At 49.9% G+C, this 25,313-nt stretch overlaps 1 protein-coding gene across 1 annotated transcript; it reads right to left on the bottom strand.

Annotated features, from left to right (window-relative positions):
- Positions 1 to 24,465, bottom strand: PNPLA2 (patatin like domain 2, triacylglycerol lipase). The gene is made up of 9 exons (XM_086472465.1): positions 24,279 to 24,465; positions 8,991 to 9,223; positions 8,741 to 8,806; positions 4,606 to 4,815; positions 3,616 to 3,676; positions 2,543 to 2,710; positions 1,958 to 2,090; positions 1,085 to 1,207; positions 1 to 265 (listed from the first exon to the last, which is right to left on the bottom strand). The coding sequence occupies exons 1-9, from the start codon at positions 24,463 to 24,465 to the stop codon at positions 1 to 3; spliced, it is 1,446 nt and encodes a 481-aa protein (XP_086328591.1).
- Positions 24,466 to 25,313: the final 848 nt, after the last annotated feature.

The raw sequence follows: 25,313 nt of genomic DNA, 5'->3' as shown, positions 1-25,313 counted from the left end.
TCAGAAGAGTGGCAGGCACTCTTTCGCACAGTCTAGAGGTGGAAGCTTTATCTGAAACCCTTCCTGAGGGAAGAGGGAGGCCTGCATGTCCACGTTGATGCAGAGTAAACCCAGCATGATCTGGCGCTGGTACTCCTCCCACTTCATCATGACATCAGACAGGGAACGGTTGTTTCTCATCCACACAGGCAGTGCTTCACCACAAGCTGATGCAGAAGAAATTGGCAGGCTCTGGGGCCTTCCAAGCTCAAGGTGATAGTAGAGCCTGAAAGGCAAACACATGCAAATAATCAGTACCTGGGAAGACTTGGGCAGGTCACCAGACCAGAGCTCCAGAACCACAGAGCTACCTCCTTCTACCACCGACTGCGTGATCTTAGTCAGAAGTCTCTGTGTGTGCCCATCCTCCCCCTCACATCTCCTGATTATTCAGATCATGAGCTCTTGTGGGTAAGAATCAGCCCCTCGTACTAGGATCTGAACCACAGTTGGGACCCTCTGCCTACTACTGTAATACACCGTTTCCCATCCTCTTCCAAGCCACACGGTCTTGCCTCAGCCTGAAGACACAGCCTGCTGCAGGGAGTTCCATTCAACAGCACACACAGACCCAAAACACTCCGTCTCATCTGGAAACGCTGTCATGGCCACCCTATTGCCTCCCCACCCTAAACCAGGCCTAGATCTTGAGGCAGAAAAGGTCATTCGGACACAAGTACCTCTTCGAGGAACTTTTAGGGGACCCTGGGCCAGCAAGTGCCACAGAGACAAGCACCTCTGTCTTCTACAGGGAGCACGGAATAAGCTAGCATATTGGTTTAGACCTACATGTTCTGCCCTGTTGCTGTAGTAACTGCTTCATTACAGGGTCTGCCTTCTAACAGGAAGAAGGAAGAAGACCATGTGCTGAGTCTATCCAACAGTTAAGGAAGCCAAGAGATCACGGACCACATTTGCATTTTAGGTTGGGCAGTAAATCCTTCTGGTCAATTTGTGCTTTACTTGCTCTGCTCCAGTGGAGTAGAGTCTGTAGAAGTCAAAGGTGAAAGGGGAAATGGAGGGCTCCTCCAGAGCAGTGCTGTACCTGGCTGAAAGATGGCTGCCCAGTTTCTTCTTGGCTTTCTTCACAAGATAGTTGCAGATTTCAGTCATCTGCTCCCTCATCCATCTAATATCCTCAGGGATATCTGGGAGCCATTCCAGTAACCTGGGAAGAGCCAGGAGACAACCATCAGTTGGGCCACACAAAGGACAGGATGAAAAGAACACCGGTTTTGCCTCCTATCAGTGGTTACTCATTATTTTTAGTGACAAATGCATTAAAACCCATTTACTCTACCATTCATAGAATGGAGATAAGCCATGAAGGTTGAGAACAGTTCAGGAACTTACGCTTTACATTTTGCCTGCATTTTCCATATTTTTCATTAATTTTCAGATCTGGAAAGTGTTTTTCCCTAAGCCTTTCCCTCACAAACTATCTCCCTCCACAAACTTTTCATAGGGTACTTTGTATAAGGACAAGTCTGACAGACCCATCTTCCCAGCCATGTCAGTGTAGGGCTGGAAATGGCTGGGGCTACTCTACCCTCTCGCTCCAGAGGAGAACCACCTCTTGTGCAGTTCCTACTTTCATCCCTGCACTCCCAGTTCAGAAGTCTCTCTCCAGGCTCCAAAATCTATCACCATTTTCTAGGGCAAGTTCCATCACAGACATATTCCTTCGACTTGGAAGTACTGGCTGTAGCTAAATGGCACACAAAGGCAGGAAAAGTTCTGGGTTGGTTTGTTGGTTTTTTCTCATTTGCCTGGTAAGTGGCAGGAACTCTTTCCCCAGAAACTCTGGCACTGCAAAGTTTGAGAGGATCCTCCTCTGTCCATTCATGCTCCACCGGCTACACAAACCACTCCACTGCACTGGGAAGACCACCACCGAGGGGACCAGCCACAGGCCCACCTGACAGTGAAGGAAACAGCAGACTCCAGAGGCAGCATATAGGGGACCATCATTGCCGTGGCCACACGTATAGGCAACATATTGGTGATTCCGGTCAAGAAACTTCTTCTTTCAGCACAAGCCTCCAGAAGAGCTGAAGACAGAAGAGAACACGTCTGAATCCCCCCAATGGGACTACCCCTTTCCTTGCCAGACCCCAGAAGTTACCCAGCCTGAGGTCTCCCCTCTCTACCTTCCACTTCTTAAGGAAGTCTTGCCTGGGGTAGCAATTCTCTCAGCACAGCTGAGAACAGCAGCTTTTAGCTTTATCAGACTCCCACAGGAGCAGGCGACAAGATCCCCTCCTCTCCTTACCACGCAGAACACTGCCAAATGAGCCAGCCTCTCCCAATTCCGCCTCCCCAGGGCAAGCCACAACTTTATCCGAGAGGCTCCGAGTCCATCGAACCACCAGCGGGTGCCAGTTCCAAAACCCTGCGCATGGCCAAACCCAGCCACAAGCAATACCCCCACATCCCAGTAACCCTCTGAAGCGGGCCAGGCAGCACAGGAAGATTGCCTAGGCTCTCTCCCTTCGGATCACACCTTGGTTCAGTCTGGGAGGCAAGTGTTCAAAGATGTGCTCTTCAACAACAGCAAGGGCGGTGTTGTCCTCTAGTTGGTCCTCAGCTTCTGTTTCTTCCTCTTTCTTCTCTCCTGGGGGGGCTTCTATGGCAAGGAGAGGACGGGCAGGACTTGGACGATGAAGGAGACCTGAGGAGAGAAGTGATATCATAAGGACAATACAAACTAGCTGCCCTGCCTTGCCTGGCACTCAAAGTGTCAGTCCTCACTTCACCCTGACTCCTCTCAGACAGACAGATATCATACCCAGCCTCTTTAGCTTACATCTATTGTAATGCTTACCACAACGAGTTGGAAACCTTGCTGCTTTAAGATCATCCTCTCTTTTCCCCACCAGAAATTCTAATTTTCCCCTTTAAGTACTGCAGGATGCTGTTTGGCAGCGTTTTGTTGCTACAATCTGCCAGTCGCCAATCTTGCAGGCAAGATTTTCCTCCTGCCCCTTAATGCACAAGCATAGCTGCGTGACTGCTCTCATCCCAGGTTAAGGTACACATCACAGAGCCAACAAATGTGCTCGACTTGCTGCAGATTGACGCTAGGTGGCACGAAACACACACCCAACCTGCTCCAACAGTCGGGAGGCAAGAAAGTCCGGAGCTTGCTCGAAGAGAGCGAAACAGCATCAAACTGCCGGGCGCTGGGGGCTGCCGACGGCATGCCTGCCCCCTGCACTGCTGTGCCACATGAGACCTACTCTAGCTGCACAGAAAAAGGAGCAGGGTACCTGCAGGAGGTCCAAACAGCACTGGTGCCTAACAACTGTGCCGGTGCAGCACTGAGCACTTGCTAAGCAGCTTCAACACTCAGTTGTGCCAAAACCACTGCTCTGGTATCAAGAGCGGTTAGAGTGTCCAACCCACCTCTGCTTCCTGAAGTGCTAAAACAGACTTATTAACGGAAATTCCATACTCTGCTATCTGAGGCACAGCTCAATTCTGCCCTTCCAGCTTTCACACGCACCACTGACTATCCTCAAAGCCGAGCACCAAGCTTGGCACAGAAGAGGCAAGCCAAAACACCCCGTGCCTCACCATTCCTCTTCAGGAAGTGCAGTGCGTCCCGGTAGCCCTGCTTGCACATATCCCGCAGCACCTGTGGGCAGAGGAAGGCAAAAGCAGGTCATTTGGAGACTGCCTGGCTGAGCAAAGCAAACACCCAGCTCAGTGCAGACTTGAGAGGAATTCTCCTGACTCCTGAGCTATCCCAAGGACAAGTCTCATCCTTGCCAGCAATTCCCAGGCTTTGAGCAGCAATGGGACGTATAACATGAATACACTGGGCATAGGAATCACAGGATAATTCAGACTGGGAGGTACACCTGGAATCCGACCTAAGTTTGGGCTTAGAGTTGCGGGCATCTCATTTCCCCATCTAGAGCTGACGCTGCTGTGGGCAGCCTTCAGCAAATCACTCTGACAAGCAGCCCAGAATACTTCCCAGCAGATGCCAGGAGGGGCCACCAGATTTACAGATAGAGCCAGCTAAGACTAGAGTGGGCAGGAAAAAACTTGTCCAAGTAATTCAGCACATCAATGCATGCTTATTGTGCCCAAATGCCAGGGCTGCGTGAGGCTGCATCTGCTTCTGCACACAAAGCTGTTTGTGATGCTACTTGCTCCACTTTTTAGGAGACAGTCACTGGCTGCAGGCTGGCAGCTCCAGCTTGACCTTACAACACTCAAGAGCACGTTGATTCTGACAGCTGATACAGCCTTGTTTACAAAAGAGCCTAACTTCCTGGCAAACGCTGCTCTGGAGAGCGCCACACAAAAATACTTTTCAAGCAACTGCTGCCACCTGAATTCCAGATCTCCCAGCAGCGAAAACGAAGCCACCTATACAACCCTGTGTAGCTGTGGTCAAGGTTTGCCAAGTCACTGGGCTGATAATGTCAAGGTTAAAAAAACAGACAAACAAGAGATACAAAATGAACAGCGTCTGGAATCTTCTTCTGTCAAAGTGCACAGTCTAGCCAGTGCCTACCTACTGTCCCCACGTTCTGGTGCTGCCAGGACACTCACCTGCGGCTCCGGAGGAAACAAGGCCTTCGAGAGGCGGTAGAGGTTGCGAAGGTTGAACTGGATGCTTGTGTTGGTGACTCTCAGCTCATGCATGTTTGTGGAACTGTCCCTTGGACAGATATCGCTCTCTCCTGAGAACGGAGACACCGTGATGGTGTTCTTCAGCTCATACCGTGGCAAGTTGTCAGAAATCCCTCCATCAACATATCTCTGCAATCAAGACAAATGAAGTACTCTTCATTCTCCTAACTGATCAAGCGGCTTTTTTACCCTGTGCCCCTGTTCATATTTGTGCCAACAACTTGGGAAGAGAACGGAGAACACCCACCAGCACTGGAGGAGTCAAAACCAGCGACAGCACAGCTGTGTTGACTACAGTCTCCTATTGCTATGTGTCTTTCTTCCTACGCTCAAGCATGTTGGTCACAAGTGTTCAATGAGAGGCACATTCACTTGTGTGACTGCTGATTTACACCTCCTATGAGGTCTGACTGCTGTCCAGTTAAGTAATATGACACACCAACAACCACCTGCAGCGCAAATCAGCAGTGATCTAAGCTGTCACACTGTGTCACCGTGACATTTTCCACTTGAGTTTAAAAAGAATAAGCTCAGGCATGAATCCCCACTGGCAGAAGTTCTGTTACCTAAGAGCAAACCCATCTGATTTGCTGTTAGCAGGCTTACCGAGCAGCAATCCCAACACACGCGTATACATTTGGAATCTACTTGCTGCCGTGTGGTAAACAGAGCACAAGAGACTCGTGTCTTGCTCTGAACAGGCACCCTCTTATCAGAGAATGTTCTGTACCTACATACCATAAACACATGTGCGTCACCCTTGCAGGAAGGGCAACCCCAGTAGCCTGTACTTGATTCAAAGTATTCGTTGGAGTACCACAATTGCACAATGAGCTGAGCAAGACAATCCCTACCACAGGCCTTTAGCAGAGTAAGCAACATGCAGAAGATAAAAGGAAGGGGATGTTGGTCAAGCGAAAAGAGCAGGAGGTTTGAGATCGTTGCAGAGCAACAACTCAAGCTCTTGTGAGCCTCCGTTACAGAAGAGTCCTACTGATCTCAGGGCTGATCCTGCCATTTGCTGCCTGGAACCCTTCCCCCTGGACAGGCTCAAACACAATCATCCTACAGGAGCTACACAGCCCCATAAGCAGCAGCTGTAACACCTTTCAGCTCTCTGCTGGCTGAGGAGCTGAGCTGACAGAGGCTGAACCCAGGCAGAGCACAGAAATGCTGACCAGCAGAGGAGGTGCCCCATTCTGCACCATGCTTTGCCTTGTCTCCCAGGCAAGACTGACCACTGACATCAGTCTTTTGTTGCACAATGCCCAGGAAAATACTGGCTGCTTCACATTTTGTTCTCTCTTGGGTAGCAGACAGGCAGAGACCTCTTTGAGCAGCTTCTTTGAGCCTGGGAACAGTTCACAGGCTGAAAGCAATCAAATTCAGCTATAGGAATCCAGCTGCAGGCTCAGGGTGGACTGCACAGCAGGTTTCTTGGGGGCAAACTAAACCTCAGGGCTACCTCTGCATATAGCCTACAGGTTCAAGGGAGGTGGCTTGTGAATACAGATGTAGGCTACAGCAGCACTAACTCACAGCACAAGGCATTTTATCCTCGTGTCAGGCCTTATCAACCAAACAGAGTATCAGGACAGACATAGAGACTCCTGCACCACTGGATTTGGGCAGTGAAGAAAGTGGAAGGACGGGATAGATTAAACTCAAGAAGCACACCCTCTCAGAAACAGCAACATTCAGCTTGCTTACAGGATGCCTTCCAGACAACAGAGGTTCCAAAAAAACCCAATTGAACCCTTGCTCCCTTTTAAAGCAAGCATCAGTTTTCCCTAAGCCAAAAGCAACCATAGCAAACTCTCATTGTCATCATCTCCCCAAAGCTGCTCCACTGAAAGCCAGAGTAGGCATGGCTAGAGCTGGAGACGTCTGGCTGACTCCCGCTGCAAGGATGAGATCGTGACAGGCTGAGTGGGAAGAGGACAGAGCAAAGCAGGCAGGACCCGCTTTGCTTAAAGAAGATGGAGGCAAGTGTTTTGGATACTTAAATGACACCACCAGTTTTGCGGTCAGGGTGCAGAAACATCCGTTCCCCTGAGGGCGGCAGCATGAGCGCACGGATGCCATTAGAAAGGAGGCTTAATTACAGTAAGGCTGACAGGCAAAGCCTTCTCACTGCCTGGAAATCTAGCAGTACACGTGCAGACCCCACTCTCTGGTCCACCGTTCCCCAAGCAACACCAATTACTATTCCTTACTCAAGATCAGCTGCCACTTTGGACTTGCCTGAACTTCGAGCAACCCAAACCTAACCACCCTCCAACCTCCCACAAAGCCCCTAAGAGCATAGAGCCAAGGCTGAAGCCACCAGCTGCTTGCAGGCATGAGCAGCAGCAGCTTTTGGGGATGGTTCACGAACTGGGGTAATTTCTGGGGTGCCCAGTTCCATTTCCTTATCATGTCCTCCCACACACAGGGCCCCTCACTCGCATGAGCTGACAATTAGCTTTTTGACCCTTGTTAAAGGTTCATCTCACCCATGTGCTGCAGACAGTTCATGACCAGAGCATGTATTTCCTCCCCCCAACCCATCTTCATCATCCACCCCATGAGGCTACCAGAGGAAGCTGGAAAAAGATGAGGAGGAAGGCAGAATATAGATTTTATGCCTTGCACACAGTCATATTGCCTTGAAAACTGGTCCTCATGCCAGACCTGTCAGTCTGCCCTGTGGTAAACAGTCATCACAGGCACACTAGGAACCATGCAGTCCTGTTTCAAAACCTTTCCCAGGCTCATACCCAACCTAATTTAACCTCTCCCCTTGCCAACCCCTCCTTCAGAGACACAGAGAGCCATATTTTCTGGGGAAGAGGTAGGAATTAATTTCCTCATCTCATGTAATCCCTCCTCACCCTTCCCCATGAGGAATCTTGACATGAGAAGTCATCCCTCAGCGTGCCAAGGCAGCTGGCACATTCCAGACACCCTGATGTTGTACACAGTTTTGGAATTTTGAGATTTTGCCTGATCCACACTGACCTCAATTAGCCCCCAAGGAGGTGGCAGGCAAGAGCCACTGCTATGCTCCCACCAGCTGTGGGACAAAAACCCTGCCTGCAGTTGCTGAGCAAAAGCCAAACTATTACCAACTCTGTCACTTCTCTGAAGGGCTAGACACTAGACATTCCTTCTAGGTCATTTCCCTGCTCAACATGCTTGTACAATGTCAAAACCAGCCATGTTGTACATTATGCAGGAGCAAAACTGACCTCACTTTTAGAACACAGGGAGCAACAGGAACAGATTTGACACTTTGCTCTGACAGACTGAGGCATCTTGGTCAGGGCACTTAGGGGAAACCAGGGCACACATACACTAATTTCTCCTTCCCCCGTTTGACTACCTAGTTTGCAAACAAACTGCCTTTTAATGCATGCATTAACCTGTGTAGCACAAGGGGAGCCCAAGCTCAACTGAGGCCCTGCAGTGTGACTGCAATATTCAGAGATGCTCCATCTCTGCACAGCTTTCAGATGTTTTCACCTCTAACATGCAAACACAGAAGGGGGAAATTGCTCTGGACAGCCTTGGAGAGGTTGTCAAAGCAAGCTCTAACAGGCAGCAGAACATTATTATCAGAGGAAGGACAGGAAGAACTCCATGGGAAAGAGGTCTGGTATCAGCACCACTAGTTAAAACCCCACAGAAAGCGTCAGGCGTGCACAAGAGGGACTACATTATTTCTACCCTGGAGCCAAGCTCTTTCCACATGCAGAGGGCTGGAGCCTCAGTGATGGACAGCAGAGTACCAAGCAGCCAGGAGAACCACTTGCCAAGTCAGCCAGCACCTGCCCAGATTGCTATATATTAACATCATGTCAAACCCTCCAGTCTTTGGGACATTTGTAGGCAACTGCAGGCAGCAGTGGAAAGAAGGCACATCCACTGTTGGAAGTTTGTTTATTTGGGAATTTCTCATGCCTCTTCAGGCTAATTGCTGACAGCAGACTGCCAAAATCAAGTACCAGCATTTCTGCCTTCTTATCCGTTAGTACGTGATTCAATGAAGGAGAATCTTAAGAGTCTTACTTACCACTCCGCGCAAGGTTGGAGGTATCAGCCCACAGTAGACAGGGATAAAGGTGCTGCAGACACAGGCCTGAGGGAAAGAGATGCAGAATGTAAGAAGCAGATCAAAGCCTACTGAACCTATTACTCTTCTCAGAACACCACGCTGGAATTTACTGACAATTATACTCCAGTACTAACGACATTTGGAGACCGAGGCAAACCAAAACTACATTCAATTCCTGCCTAGCCCTCTGCAGGAAGTATCCTTTCACCTGGATCAGCTCCTCCTTGGAATTGAAGTCTGACAGTATCACGTTTTCTCCATCGGAGACCCGTGTCAGGGAAATACCCAAACGTCCTGCTGCAACCTCATGCCCATTCTCTGGCACTGTCTTGGACAGGCAGAGCCGAATGATCTTCACCAAGTTGAAAGAGGGGTGGAGGGGGCCCAAGAACCTCTTCCGGGCTTCTTTCGACACTCGAATAATGCTGGCACCAGCCTCACCTGCAGTGAGAGAAAGAAATAAGCACCATGAAATCCTAGCAAAACTAGCCTTCTGCTTTACAAAATCAGGCACAGAAAAGCCTCATTCACAGCTTACTCGGAGGTTTCTCACCCCTGGCTGATACGTAACTGAAGATGAGGGGCTATTATGGGCAGCGATACAGAAGTCATGGAAGTTGGCTGTCTTGGCCCCATCGCAAAGAGCTCCCCTCATTTTACATATGTTTTATAAAGTCAAGGAAGATCACATCATCTGGCTAAGGCCTCGCACTTTTTCTTAGCTCCTGTTTCACTGGCCAATGCAGGCCTGGTGAAAACACAGGCTAACAAAGAAAACAAGGGAGATGCTTTAACAACTTTGAACTTATGGCTCAATCCGCTTCAAAGCATCTTCCACTGAAACTTTTCTAGTAAGCATCATCTTTTTTCTGACATGAAAAAAGTCATCTGCCTGCAAGCAAAAGTGCCAGTAAACAGGAACGTTCGTGCTCTCTAGCAAAGTGACTGTCGTCCCATCTCAGGCGAGCAAGATGGACACTATGCTCCGTTAGGGAATCAGTGGCTTAGTGCCTCCTGCAGAGGCTCTGGTGTCCTGTCCCTTCTGTGTCCAACTCCACAGCACTAAACTAGGCCCTGACAGCAAGCAGGCCTCCTGAAGGCATGTCTGCTTCACCCTTTCACACAGTGACCTAGCTGGGTTTGGAGGAAAGGAGACATCCCATCTGCACAAAAGGGAAGGCATCTGCTAAGCCCATTATCTCACGGTCACTAGGAGCCCGAGCTGGCAAGAGCATCAGAGCTCTCCAGTGGGCAAGGAGAGAACAAGGAGAAAACAAAACAAAAACACCAACCCAAGCCAAACCCTCAGCGCCCAGCGTGCTGCCCTTTGCACACGCTGACTGCTGCTCCCACACGTATCTCCCAGACGTGGTGAGGGACAAGACAACAGTTCCTCTAAGTCCCAGCCAACCACTGTACTCCCAGGGGCAGCGGGATTACACACAGGAGAAGAATGTGAGGGGAAAAGTTAAAGAAACCAGGAGAAGAGAGATATGCTTCCAGAAATTAAGACTTCTCTCCAATCATACTGAAGTTCAGCTCCTGGAGAAAGATGAAAGACTAAGTTCAAGACAACTGGAAGCCCCTCCATTTTGCTCTCTTACCCAGTCTTGCAATTGCCGAAAGGAGGCAGCAGAATTGCCGAAAGGAGGCAGCAGAACGAAAGAACCCAAGTTAGACCCAGGTTAATAAATACAATAGAAATAACAGCAACACCACCCTCCATGCTATGTTTACACATCCCACTCTTTTGCAATACGCACGAGCCAGTAACGTTTTCCATCAACGCAGCCTGGGAATGAGACTGTGCTTAGGAAACCCATCAACACCAGTAGCCCAAGCACACACAAGTACCCTTGAACATGAGGGGTCAGGATTTTAGGCACTGAGCTAGCAACTTAGCAGAACATCCAAGTTCCCCCCTCTGAAGCAATTTTTAGCACTATAATCCCAGTCTTTTGCACTGTCCTAGAGCAATGTTTAGCAGCCTAATTCTGATCTCTCTTACTCAATTAGCAGTAAGCCACTGAGCCCAGCCTGTTCCACATAGTAGCCACAAGGTTCAACATCTTTCCCAACATGAAGGAAGTCAGCCTCACAGAAATTACATTTCATCAGCACCACGACATTAGCACTTGTAACACTCCCTAAAACATGATCACATCTGGCAGGGGGAGGAAAGACACAAAGAAACTGCAACAGAGCCAAAAACTGAATGAAGCCGAGCCCAGCACCTTGGTCACGTGACCCCAGGGAAGCCCACTCCACTGAGTGCATTGCAGGGAGTTGCTGGCTTAGCTGAAAATCCCAGTGGGAGGGTGGGTGCTGAGCACGCAGCTGTGGGGAGGCACCCTGGTTACAAAGGCAGTGCTGGGGGCCAAAGAAAGAGATGGTGCTTAAAGAACAATGCTTTCAGACTTGGCACCTCAGTGCGCAGAAAAGAGTTGATACCAATACTGAAAACAACTGCAATTAAATGGAGATTATGATGGTTGAGCTAAAAGGTGAGCTGGAAGGTTTTTTTAAGAAAAACTAAAGAACAAAGTCCCAACTCTGCCAGGAAACAGACTGTCTCCACATTTGAGGGGAGGCTTCAGTTGCAGCTGCCTGCTCCATCACCATTTCACAGCCAAGAGGACAAAATAAGAATTATTGCTACTTAGCAATTTCAGTCTTTGAATACTTTCTGGGTGTTTGTTGGTTTGGGGTTTTTATACGTGTGTGCATACATGTGCACACACATGAGCTTCTGAGGTATCCCAATTTAAGGGCACCTGCGATTCTGTTGGACTTGCACCAAAGCCAAGTGCAGAACGGCTCTGCGGGAAGAGATGGGCACAGGGTGATCTGCAGCATCACCAGCTTTCCTGGAAATAAGGCCAGCTGAGGGTTCAGCCAAAGGAGTCAGGTTTACGTCGCCAGATCCACCACAGATGACAAGCCCTCTTGGAAATACATTTGGGAGAAGAGGTGAGAGTATTTTAATCCCATTACTACCAGAAACACTATTCCAGGAAAACCAGCTCAAACTTTGCTCACAGCCTGCCAAAGGGAGCAGCTGAACGAGAGGTGGTGAAGAGAGACGAGTCCTACAGGAGTCAGCCACAAGCCGGCAATTATTACTAGGACTAATCCAGTGCCAATTCCAGTCCACAGAAAAGTTTCCCATGGTTTTTGATGGATCAGGTGATTCAGGACACAGGGTCATGTGAAGAAGCTAAATGAAGTTCCTCCTCCCTTATTGAGGTAGCTACCAAGGGGCAGAGACAAGCCCTAATAGTTTGTATTGCTTGCTGAGGAAATACTTCATTCTTCTCCCACCACAACTAATTCCACAGTTGTCCCTATACAGACTTAACTAAGCCAATATTCCTCAAAAAATTATATTAATACATGGAACACTCCATTTCCATTAGAAAAGCCATATCCTCCTTCTTCCCTGCCCCCACCACCGCTCCAGTGGGTGCTGTTGCACACGAACCTGAGTACTTCAGGGCCACCATCCTTATCTGCATTTCAGTTGTGATGACGCAAAGGAGCATCAGGCAGTTGTGTCCCAATACAGCCCACGTGTCCCTTGCCAGACAAAGGAGGCCTTAAAGATCTGGCTTTCACCCCCACCAGGCATGCTCAACTCCAAAATAACCCAGTATCTAAGTCTCTAATGCCTTGTGTCCCCTAAACTACTCTTCTCTAACCTGAAAAGCACTCAGGCAGCATGTGCTATTTATAACTGTATACAAACACCTCCAGCCACTGCAGCCTGCTGCTGCTCTGTCTCTGGAAAAAGAGAAGAACCGAAGATCAATAACCTAAAACTGTTGTTAGCCGGGCTGCTGGGAAGACCCTTAACCGCAGGTAAGGGCTCCGAGATGAAACAGAAAGGCTACTTTACGCCTGCGCAATGCATAAATGAGGACCATCGCAGGAGGGGTGACGAGTGGGGAAGAAGGGCCTCTTCAGAGCCACATCTTCAGCAGCAGGGCTTTTGCACAAAGGGCACCATGCTGCTCTCCTGCTGATGTTTAGACCACACTGATATGCATTTGCCAGGCAGCAAAAGGACAGTTGACCCATAAAGTATTTCAAGTGGAAAAAAAAACCAACCCTAAGACACAAACAAAAATAGGAGCAGACCGGGCTGAAGAGGGAGAGGGGTGTTCGGGACATCCCACCCATCAGCTCAGCCATGAGCCCCCTCTGGAAGAGCTCCACATCAGCATGAAGATACAGGGTTATTTTGGAGTCAGGCATGACTGGTGGGGGTGAAAGCCAGTTCCTCAAGGCAACAATCTTATTGTGTCAATAAGCTGATGTGAAGCTGGCTTGATATAACTTAAAAATGTGAACTAGCAGATGCTGTCAGGTCTTTTCCCACGGCTAACAGTAACCTGCCCCTTGTAGCCACTGCAGAAGGACCACAGGATGAACCAGCAGAGGTGGAGCCGCTGGCTCCCCTTGTCTGGCAAGGGACACGTTGTGGTGTTTCAGTACACAACTGTCTGATGCACGAGGGTCATTCCTGCTCTCTGGCTAGTGCAGCAGTAAATAGGATGCAAGCTTAAAGGCAAGCTTTTCCATCAAGGATGGAGAGCCGAGGATGGCACCAACAGCGGATGGATGTAGGGATGGCATCTCCTGTCCCTCTGGTAGGAGGCACAGACAGAGAGGTCACACCCCAGACTGCAGATGCCATACCTTGCCTGGGGTACCGGGGCAGCCAGGGAACTGTGCAGATCCTCACTAAACCTGCTTCTCATTCAACACCAACAAGAATTGAAATGGACTCCTTCCCACACATCAGCAACACAGGAGGCACCACTCCTCTCCTCTTCAGTCCTATCACCCAGCTAAGGCTCCAGACTGGCCAGACACACCAATGCCAAAAGCTCTGAAACGAAGCCAGCTAGCAAGAAGGAAGTCCAGGTGCTTCTGGCATTCCTCCAGCACCTTGAGGGCCCAATGCCTTGTTAGTTTGAGAGGGCGTAACCCAGCTGTTTTGACCGCAAGATTTTCAGGACAGGAGCCAGGTCCTGTGTACCGTAACCAGGGACCTCATTCTGGAGCTGCTTAAGTTCTGCTTAGCCATCTGTTTGAGCGATGTTTGTGTGATCCTCGGCACAGATGCTCCCTGCAAGAGTCCCCAGCTACAATCGTCACACTTTGCTTTCAGCTCAGACGGTTGCTGAGCATCACTGGAGTTCTAGAGTTTCCCATTGGCAGATCCCAGTCCAGATTTGAATTTAGCAGCAGGATGAGTCAGGAGTTTCCTAGCATGATGTCCATCAAGGTTAATTTAGCTTGGTTGCCTGTCCCTTGCTATTGCAGCTGTTCCTGCACCTCATCCATGAAAAGCTAAAACCCAGTCTCTAATGGTGAGCGTGGATTTCAGGAGAGCTGTCCCACGTTCTTCCTGGGCACAAATGCTGAAGCCGCTCCAGCTCAGCACACCCAGCTCCTACACCTGCCTCTTCTCCAAGTACTGAGAGTAAGCAACGTACATAGTTCTTCTGCCTGGCCTCTCCCAGTGGATGATACAGTCCTAATTATAACACAGTCCTGTCACCAGCCCAAAACCGTAAAGCTGTAAGCAAGAGGCACCAAAACAACAGTCTGCAAGCTGACATCTAGAAAATATTTAACAGAGAACTTTATTGGATGTTTCCTCACAGGTAGCTCAGACCGCCAGAAAGTGCCTGTTCATCCACCCCAAGGAGCAGTGCATAGCAATGCACCGGTGAACCAAGGACAACCCCAATTCTTGTGGGCAGTGACCTCAGTTTGTGAGAAACCCCACTGCTTGACTGGACTGCTGTTCCTTTTCCCACACTCGCACTGAAGTGACCTGGTTTCCACTCATTGTCCCAAGACAGCAAGAACCAGACAGACCTTCAGCTGAGCGAAGCTGAACAAAGGCCAACTTGTCCTGAATGGGAACCTGACCCAAGATGTTCTCCAACTGCCCAGGAGACCGGATGGATGTCAAAGGGGGGCCCAAAGACACGTTCATGCCAGTGGGAAATAAAGTGAGAGCAATGTCTTATGATCTGCCCTTACAAGACATTTTCAGGTGATAGGTGTACCCCACAGCTGGCGACAGCTCTTTAATTTCAGCGTGAAATCCTGGACAGATGCCTAAAAGCATTGGGTGTGGAAGGGATCTCTATCCCTCACTTGCCAGAAGTTGTAGAACTCCCACTATTTAACACAAAGAAGAAATGCCCACTTTTAAACATTTGAGGCTGAGGGATGACAGCTAGCAGAGGAGTAAAGATTCTTTTCACATTTGTGCACATCTTCCTGTAAGCCAGTAATACTGAGAAACACCATGTACCAAAACAAACTGTTCTTCTGGGACTTCCCTAATTTTTGTTGTTCTGCGGTATAGTTCTCTTAAGGTTTTCACTCAATCCTTCTCTCCTATTTTGCCATCAGATAAGAAACAGCTTGGCTGACTTGGCTCCAGATAAGACACACAGGAAGGAAGCTTTTCTTTTTTTTTTTTTTTTGGCAATACATAGGTAGCAAACACAACTCCCCCCACGACACACACCCGCTCAGTCTGCAGACAGCTCTACTGCTTGACCGGCCAATTCCCTGTGGCAGGTAACCCTTCCCATCAGGGGCTCTGTGCAGGGATCGCACCCCAGAGCTCAACGAGCAAGTGACTCTGGGAAGGAGATTCCTCAGAAAGCCTGGCCACTGGCTGTCAATAATGGTCTTTCTCCCCCTTTGCTCGAGGGTGAGGGGCACCAATACAGACCCTATCGGAGTAACTCTTAGGGATCCCCATCAGACTACAGCAAGCAACACCTATCCTGACCTTACAGGTGGGGCAGGTGGAACACTGAGAGGAAGAGACTGCTTTTCAAGTAAGGCCAGCTCTGACAGCCAGAGACAGGCGCTGAAGGAAGGGCTCAGCCCACACTGCTTTCTGGCTCGGATTCTCAGTGCTCGGCATTGCAAAGTCTAGACACAGGCGGCGTTAAGACACAGCCTGCAACAGGAGGGCCAAGTAAATCCTGATCACCTGCAACTGCTTCAGCGCCAGAAGCCTCCCTCTTAACGTGTTTGTCCTCAAGATGTTTATGCTTCTTTTTCAAGTAGAATTTAGGAAAAGCAAAAAGCTGTTAGTCACTTTATCTATTCGAATAAAGCCAAACCAAAAGAGCAGTTTTTTCCCCTTTGAGCCAAGAGAGACAGTCATTTCATAAGCTCTGGATACCAGTTAACAGATGAACTAGAATTATTGCCACGTCCCAGATGTGAGGAGCCTAAGGAGCAGATCTGCTTTTACCTTGCCCCAGTTTTTCCCTCTTGCACAGAGCAGCTCACCAGGCAGCCCACAGCGCCTGTTGCCTGCCTGTCCACCCACTGGTACCCACGGGGTAGGACCCTTGGGCAAGACAGAGCGCAGATGCACAATTCATACCCCATCTCACCTTAAGGCAGGTTGCTCTGCTTTGCACAGAAGAAAAAAAAGCTTTGGAAGAACAGGCGCAAGAGCTGTCAGGCTTGATTATGTCTCTAAGCTAAACCTTTGCACTGGACTTAACGTAGTGTTTGCACATCAAGGCCTCACCAGGCAACTGATGTTCTGCAAGCTGAAGCCCGGACTTTGCATTTGTGGCCAGGACTGGAGCATTTACTCTTGCAACACAAATCTGAAAACAGCACAGCTGCTGCTGCAAAACAATCAGTAGGAAGGCCAAGAGGCAGCTCGGTGCAGGCAGGCTGCCAGGATCGTTCTCTGTCACAACCACAACAGCAATCCCCACCAGACTAATCTTTCTCCACTGTAATTCCCTAATAGGAGGCTTAATGCTTCATTTCTGTTCGTTACGTTAGAGAGAAATTAAATGGTATAGAGCTCATAAAAAGGAAAAGCTGCTCAGGACTCCAGGCAAGCTGTACTGAAAGCCATGTCCCGTCCTCATCCATCCATCCATCCTTGCCAATGCTACAGTGCAACTTGAATTGCATGGGGTGACAAGAAAAGGGGATTCACAGAGTAAGAGAAGGTGCAGCTCAGATCCCTGCTGCTTGCTCTGAGTCAGAGCAATTGCTGGGTATTGGGGTCACTTTTTAAAAGCAAGTATTCAGCAACAAAAAGCTAGCGGAGGGGAAAAACAGACTGAAAAACATGCTGTAGTAACACAAAATTGCCTTTTTCCTCTGCCCCACACAGAGGCAAAAATGCAACCACATCCAACCCTTGCTTTATTCATCCAAATAAAAACCACTAACACAAAGCTTCCAGCGGTTGTTATTCTGTACAGGAACTGGTGCAGAAAGACCAAGTCTCGCCCACACGCACAATGTTACACACACCCCTTCACACCCCTTTCTTAGGGTTTCCACCTCACAGCACAGGTATTGCTAGAGGCAGGATGCTTTGGAAGGAGACCAGTGCTATGGGACAGTAGGTAGCTTTGCCAGAGACCTGTACCACAGACTGATGAAGACAAAGTGGAGTGAGGAGTCATCACTTCTGTTTCCAGAGCCTGAAGAAACAGCTGCCATGCCAGCACCACTTCAGCTTTATCACACACTAGCCATCACCCCCAGCTGGCTCACCAACACCAAAGCAAGGCCCCCACACAACTTTTGGTGGCTTTCAGTCCAATGCCTGCTAAATGCTCTCCTGCATGCTTGCAGGCAGTGGTTGTTTTGTGTTCACCGGAGATGTTACCAGAGACACGGCTGGCTCTGTCATGCAGAAAAGGGCAGCCCGTCCCCCTCTTGCCTGTCCTTTCTCACTGTACACTCATGTGGCTGCTCAAGCACGAAGCACGGTCTCACCCTGGCACAGAATGAAAGGAATAGCTCTGCAGTCCTCCACTGGCCCTCAGCCTGCATCATGCCCGGCTAGCCAGCTGCTCCAACCCATGCCAAGCACCTCCTTGTATGTCACTTGCTGTGCCCGCTTTGCCCTTCCATCTCACACAGGCAAGCTAAGCGTCACCTTACACCCCTGAACTTTTCCCCACTTGCCATGGCATGAGCAGAGCCTGCTACCAGGAATGAGAAGCTTCATTCCAAAGCAGTCCTCAGAAGAGACACGGGCGTTTTGTTCTAGAAGGCATCTCATTTTGATGATGAAGCTTATTTGGGAAGGATCTTCAGTCACACTGCGGGGCAGGCTGCATTCCTTGGGAGCCATGACACATATGTTACCTTTCTTCCATGGACGTCAGCAGCAGTCCCCCAACCACAACCCCTGGGCATCAAGATGATTCAGGTTCTGAAAGCAGCCTCATGAGCAGGACAGGACCTGGGGAACTCTCCTGCAAGGCTGAGCAGTGCACAAGCAAGGAAAGCACCAAGACAGACGTAGCAATGTCCACCTGAAGCTCACATGCAGAGAAGAAACTCTTCTGTGTGCAGAAGCTAGTGGTTAAATGGTTAGGTTTCACCAATCCCACTATATAAGAACACTGGGCTAGATAAATCAGTGTTAACTCCCCCTGTGCCTACAGCCCACGCTGAAACAGGGCTTTAACTTCCCCCACGCATGACATAACTGTGGCAGTCTGGATCCACACCCTGCCTCCATGATACACAGGAATAACTTTCTTGCCAGGCCCAGCCCTGAATCAGCAGCGTTCAATGAAGTTGGCAAGAGCAGCTCTGTAACCAACATACGTAAAGGGCTCCCCGATTCATTTACACTCTCAGATGCCACCTCCTCTACTTCAGGATGCTAAATTAGATAATCCACAGAGGTGGCAGCTCAGAGGCGCTGCCAGAGCCTCCAGTGCTAAAATGATACTCAATCCTTTAAATCCTAACCCAAAAGGCTTTCAAACCCAGTATCCATCCGAACAAACTGCAGTGTATGAAGAGGAAGAGATCATTCTCAGAAGAAATCCTCCAGGCACAGCACAGCCGAAAGCCTGGGAAACAGCTGCAGAAAACACTTCATGAAGCTTGCTGATTGTCAGACAGAAGCCATCGACGCAGATTTGGTCTTTGTCTGTACCAGAAAGCACCACAGTTTCAGGCCTAAGCAAGTCCTAGAGGGCAGCACAAAGCCCTGGGTTCCTCCAAAACCAGCAGCTTCCACATCTGACCTACCCCAAGCACCAAGAACCAAGTGCACGCCACCCACCTGGACTCGTCACCACAGGGATCACATGGAGATTGGCTTCTTCTGAGCCTCTTAGCTGGCGAGAGTCCCTTTTCCCAGGAACACTGAGGGCAGCTCTCCCAGACACACTGTACTGCAGCCCAGCACAGCCCCAGGGACAGGATCAGGCCTGTCACAAGCAGCACACAGGCAGAGCTGCTGCAACCTAGTGGTAGCAGCAGGAGTTTGGAAGACAGAGCAAGGGATCAGAGGAAGGTTTTTGATTTATCAGGACTAAACTTCCAAACGTAATCAATAATCGGACATAGGACCCTGAAGACAGCTTCTAATGTTGAATAGGGAGGACTTGCACGTGCCTTGAAGAGTTTTGGAATGTGAGAGGCAGAAAGAAGTGGATCAGCCTGGATGTGCTATAAGTTCAAGAGAGATGCTGCAATTACGGGTCAGAAGAATGACCATGCAAAGACTGCTTGCGCTGCTGCCACTGACGCTGCACAGCTGATGGAGCAAGGCTGGGCACCAAGCTGCCCTGCACACCTCCTGTCTGTGTGCAGTGACCAAAGAATAAACCCAGGCCTTGCTACGACTCTGTTTTTTGCCAAAAGTGGCTGCTTGGCTTCCCTTGCACTCATCCAGCGAGATGCCTGCAAGAGCACTTTTCCTCACAGGGACTTCCTTTGTAGAGCCAGGCAGACACCAGAACAAGCCCCTTCCCTCCCAGCAGAAGGTATTGCAGGGTGATCCAGACACAGCAACTTCTCCACCAAGCCAGCAAACATTTCCAACCACATCAGCACAAAACATCCCCCCACCCACCTCTGTTTTCCACCAGAAAAAGACGCAGCAGCTTTACTGCTTCCAGGGAGTACCAGGAGGTTCCCCATGAATTACATCCACGTCTCCATGTACATACATAAGAGTGCGTCTCCTTCCATTGACTGGGCCGGGGCTGCTGAGCTCAACAACTTTTTCCCCAGCGAGGGCCTTTGCAGGAGACACAAATTAGTCTCCTGCACAGGGAGGGACTCGAGTTTTGTGAGGCCACAGATGCTATGAAGCTTTCCTTCGTGCTCCTGGGGAGATCTACGGATCTCTTCACACAGCCACACAAGACAGCATCACATATACCTCCCCTAGGACAAGCTTCACGCTTTGGCCAGCAGAAACTGGCATTCCTCCGAGAACTCCATAGAGACTAAGCTGATTTATTCCCCTCTCTCAATCTGGGATTTGGTTCTGACTCCACATACACACAGAAAAATAACCTCCATGACCAGTCCTTAAACCTTTGCACGCACAAAATCAAATTTCAGGAGCACAACATTTAAGATGCTGCTATTGCTCATTATCTCAATTTCAAAAGGTAAAAGAGGGGTTTTGGGGTTTTTTCCCTCCTACTACCCAATGGAAAAGGTCTCTACAGTTCAGCAGCGTATTTCCTGGTGGTCACACAGCGACAGCTGACAAGCAAACCTGAATGTCAAATACCTGTTACTTCATCCCAGGCCAAGCCTGAGACAGAGCCCTGCCCAAGATGCTAGTTTTAAAACCCCTCCTTTCTGTATTCTTCACAGTAGAAACATCCCCTCAGCTTGTTTTACTATTTTCTGCTGACAGCACCATGCTTTACAAGAACAGCACAGGTGGGGGTTCGATAGACAGCTTTGCCTCTGGCAGCAGAACCCACCTCTTCTCCCCACCAAAAAAAGAAGCAATTCAGCAGCTCCAACCCACCCTCAAATGAGAGCCATATAGGACAACCTTCATAAGCTACACAGACCATAGAGGTGCTGTTGATTAACTATGAGTCACAGGCAGAGCCTGGGACCTTAGCATCAGCTCAAAACCAGCTTTTCAGTGATTACAGGTTCACATCCCGTCATTTATCCAGGCTGCTACGCTTCCAAAGCGGGCACACCAAATCCCAGCTCACCAGAGTGAGATGATTCAAGACCCTTACCAAAAATATATCCCCTGCTCTGCATTAAGAACTTAAGAATCTTGACATTGGCTGCATTTTAGTATTAGTAGTAACTGAAGAAAGGACAGTCTTATCACCTAAGCGAGGTTTACTCATCCAGGCCCATTGGCTTAAGGATTTATTCAGACAGGTAAGTCCTCAGAGCTCCAGGCTTCAAGTCTGTGAAAAGCTGCAGGATTTCAGGTACGCATAAGGAGACTGCAGAGCCAGCACAAAAGGACTTCTCAGTTGCTTGGCATGTAAAGGTGCATTTCCTGGTGTGCTGCACTCCAACGGCCCCAAGAGAAGACACACACATGACAGAAAGCCATTTCCCAGAAAACCCTCAGGACAAGAAGTGATTCATGCTACAACACTGCAGTATGCACCATCAAGTAACTTGTAAACACACAAGACTTTGCCTGATGCACCTTGATAGCCACACAGATTATTCTAGTGGAAAAACAGCAATGAGAACTGAAGCACCTCAAAGCTGGAGAGAGCGCGCTTCAGATGTGGGACAGTATCACTGTTGTAGCCCTGAAGAATAAATCCAAGACCCCTACAACTTAATGGTAAAGTGCTTAACAAGAGCTAGGCGGGGTCACATCAGACCTTAAATACCTCCTGGCCTCTTATTTAGAAATATGAAAGCCCAATGTTATTTCATTTGGTTTTCTCAAATGCGCCTTTGAAGTCCACAGCAAGCTCTCAAGGCTGCAGGTCATTTGGCCGGGGCTTTCAGCTCAGTGTTGGCCCATACTGAAGCCTTACTGCCATATACAAATGATGACAGCGTGGTCTTAGTTCAGGGAGAAGGCAGAATCAGCTCAGAGGCAATCTGAACAGATGTAAAGGCCAGAAGGAAAAAGCTGGAAAAGAAAACAGTAAGTGAGATCTTATACTCTGAAGTCCACAAAATTTTCTCTTCTCTCTGATCAAGGTCACAAAGAGTCGGAACCAAAGAAAAAACCCAAAGGAAGAGGTTTTTCCACTCCTCCCCAGGAAGTACTTATCTTTGCACATTAAAGTCTCCTTAAATTCAGAGCCAAGTACAGATGCGTGAAGGCACCAACCTTATCTACATATAGACAAATAAGTAAGGCTTCTGCAAAACTCCCCTCTGCTTGCCACCCACCAAGAAACATTATTTAACCTTCCACTTTGATGGACAGGGCAACAGGCAGTGCAGGGTAGCAGATGCCATACGCTTCAAGGCCCGCAGGCACCTACTCTCAGGCAGAAACCAGCTGCACAGCAAACCCAGATATGGGGATCCTACAGGAGCCTGTACTGGGACAAACGGCTCTCCTAGCACAGGCTGCAGCTGTATCTTTTGCCCATCCCCTTCTTCCCTATGATTTCATTCTAACCCCTGGACCTCAGCCTGGAATCTGCACTGTCAGGAGGGTTTAAGACAGGGACAAAGTGCAGTGATACCGTGCCCCAAACAAGCACCCATTTGCTTTTACTTTCAGAAGTCAGCTCTGTTGCCTTAGAGCTGCTCTCTACTCAAGATCCACACCAGCTACACAGGCAGAGTCAAAAGAAAACTCTCCCAGAGAAGCCAAACTTCAGGAAAAATCTGAACACCCAAGATCCAAGCCTTGGCTGGCTTCAAACAGCATGGTTTGTCCTCTTTGAGGAGGGAGGTGAATGATGCCTAGAGGGCGGCCCCAACTCAGTCCTCTTTATCATGCCTCCCCTTGTACCTCACAGGGAGTGGGAAAACCTACTCTAACCCTGATTCACAGAAAGCTGGGTGACTCTCTGAGGGCAGCACCTAGCACACCATGGATGCTCTTGACACCTAAATAGCAAGAACAAGGCAGACATGCTAACATACTTGCTCAGTGCTGTAATGGCATGTGAGCAAGGCGAAGGATTTGGGTGCTACAGCCAGCCTGCCTCATTTCGTGCCACGCCTCTGAGTAGCACAGGGACCACCCAGTTAGCAAACTAATTGGGCAGCCACCTTCTCAACAGAACCAACAGCAAGTAAAGCAACCAAACCCCTGGCAGCTATCAGCAAATGGATCCCTGCAGGAGAAGGGATTAGAGAAGGACTTTTCCCTTCTCCGTGGTAAAAGCTGGCACCACGGCATAACCACTGCCTTTGAGATCCCAGACTGGTGTTTGAACAGCAGGTAAGAGCTTCCCACCAAGCTCCAGAAGCTACAGTTACACTTCATTGGCCCTTTCTGTAAACAATATGCTAAGGAGGGGGAAACTTAACTACACAGAAAAAGCTAACTTCTGCTGCATGAAGGCTACATCTCAAAACTCTACCTGTCCCCAAAGAACAGGGAGTGCCATGGAAAGACACCTGTGCTCAAGGCAAGACAAGTTCAGCAATAAACAGCTCCGGTTTCACTTGGCTCTAGGAGAGACTCATAAATAGATATGTCTGATTCCCCTCACACCACATTCACCTTTCAAGTTTAATGCAGAAAAGTATCTTACTCTCAAAATAAAAGCTTCCACGTACAGACTCTAGCATGCGTCTGTTGACTTTTCCCCCCATACGCAAACCAGCTGAACTTCAAAACAGTAAAAAGCCAGAAGGCACCACACACCGCTCTCTTCAGCTGTTCCCTAGACATGCCCTGAGCAGTGACAGAGCACACTGAAGCAGCACACAGATAAAGATTTTTAAGCTTTCTTCTGCAATTTGAAAACAGAGAGAACATCTACCTAAACTGGAGATCTAGCTCTTGCAGACAGCAAGAAAATCCCCCACTGTATTCCTGCACCCCCAGGAATAACCCTCTTCCAGAAACATAAATGCTACGAAAGAACAGAGATCTCCTAGTCACTTGAGATCCTATTCAGCTCTCATCCGTACACACAACACGCTACTTGATGTCTCTATCTCTGGATGCTTCGCCTCCCCTTCGCAGCCACCAAGAGCCGGTGCCCACACATCCAGAGGTCGGCTCCTCTACTCACCGAGCAGCTAAGCCCCCACAAACACAAGAACCGAACCCCCAAGTAAGTCCACATTACCCTGGTAGGGGTCAAAACCAGGGCCCCAGCGCCGCCTTCGCACCATCTCGGCGTGCGGCACGGCTCCCCTCCGCCGGCACCTGCTCTGCGGGACGCCGCCACCCACCCACCCACGGGGGCCAGGTGCCCATTTTGGACGCGTGTTTCACAGCCTTATGGGGCTGAGGTGCCTCAACTTGAGGCATGCAGCCCCCCGTGAGGGACCAGCGGGGGCTGAACACCGAGGTAAAGGCCTTAAAAACAAAGCGCCGCACGCATTCAGGAAGGAGGAGGGCGGAGCGCTATTTCCACACACCCCACCCCACCCCCCGCTGCGGTTTTAATTAAAAAAATAATAACAACGAAGGGAAGCCTGGGAGGAGCGCTCGGCTCCACTAGCCGGCCGGCCCCGCCGCGACAGCACCTCAGGCCGCTGGTGCCGGGGCTCCGCGCCCGCTTACCGAGACAGGCGCCGCTGACGAGGGCGGTGGCGGTGAGCGCCCCGGCGGAGGCACCGTACACCTTCCTGGCGTTGGCGACGAGGAAGGGGGCATGTTCCTGCAGGCAGCTGGCCACCCCGACGTGGTAGACCCCCAGGAAACCGCAGCCGGCGAAGGAGATATTCCAGGGGGAGTCCAGGGGGAACATGGCCTCCCGGGGGGGGGGGACGGGGGACGGGACGGGGGCGGCAGCCGCGGGGCTCCTCTCACATCACACCGCCCCTGGGCGGGCGGCAGACGCTGGCGCTGAAGGAGGCAACCGCTGGGTTGCTACCGGCTGCCGCCGAGCTTATATAAGGCAGCCCGGCCCTCGGGCCCGCCCTCGGCCCCTCCGCAGGCCCCGGCCTTGGGCGGGAAGCAGCCGGCTCCTCCTTCCAACCCTTCCTCCGGTGAACCGCCTCTTCCAGAGGATTACGGCTTCTCGCAGCACCCGAGTCCTTGCCGTGTAGCGGGGCAGCAGCCTGTCTTCCCCCCCCGCCAAAACATGCTGTTTTCTCTGCTTCGAGTTCTCGGAGTTTCCTGCAAGTGCTTTGTTTTTTCGGGAGACGGGCAAGAAACACGAAGGGAAAAGCTTTCCCCTTTCCTAAGAAGCTGAGGAGCCAGGGGGAGGCAAGGCTTGGCACAAGGAGAGAAAGGCAACCCTTCTCTCTTAACAGCTCTCTCAGCCTCTAAATTCACCAAAACACACAGTTGCTTACCGTAAATTTTCTTTACGTGGCTCTAAGCTCACCAAAACACTTAACCTTTGGTCAGCACAACTGTGATTTTCAGCAGTTCTTCTGCACAAGCTCGGCACAGGCAGGCCCCAGGGGGTATCAGCGCACCCGAGGGCAGCACTGGGTGAGAGGCCAGCACTGTTAGGAGATCAAAACAGATTTCAGAAGCTGGAAAGATCCCCTTGACATAAACAATACAGACTATAGTCATTCAAACAGTAAAGCTAAGTGTGAAAGGTTACAGGGAAAAGGATCAGCATAGCAAGAGGAGCAGCTCCTC

The sequence above is a fragment of the Leptosomus discolor genome, chromosome 12 (assembly GCF_034619465.1).
Source record: "Leptosomus discolor isolate bLepDis1 chromosome 12, bLepDis1.hap2, whole genome shotgun sequence".
Lineage (NCBI taxonomy): Eukaryota > Metazoa > Chordata > Aves > Leptosomiformes > Leptosomidae > Leptosomus > Leptosomus discolor.
Note: the sequence above shows the minus strand (reverse complement) of the source record. Positions and strands in the feature narration are given on the sequence as shown.

What these genes read in the sequence shown, in the direction of transcription:
- PNPLA2 (XM_086472465.1), bottom strand. Translation starts at nt 24,465, where the DNA reads ATGTTCCCCCTGGACTCCCCCTGGAATATCTCCTTCGCCGGCTGCGGT. An exon ending in CGTCAGCGGCGCCTGTCTCG is followed by an intron (nt 9,224 to 24,278) that starts GTAAGCGGGCGC and finishes CTCTCACTGCAG; the next exon opens with GTGAGGCTGGTGCCAGCATT. An exon ending in TGTTTCCTCCGGAGCCGCAG is followed by an intron (nt 3,677 to 4,605) that starts GTGAGTGTCCTG and finishes CTCTGCCCACAG; the next exon opens with GTGCTGCGGGATATGTGCAA.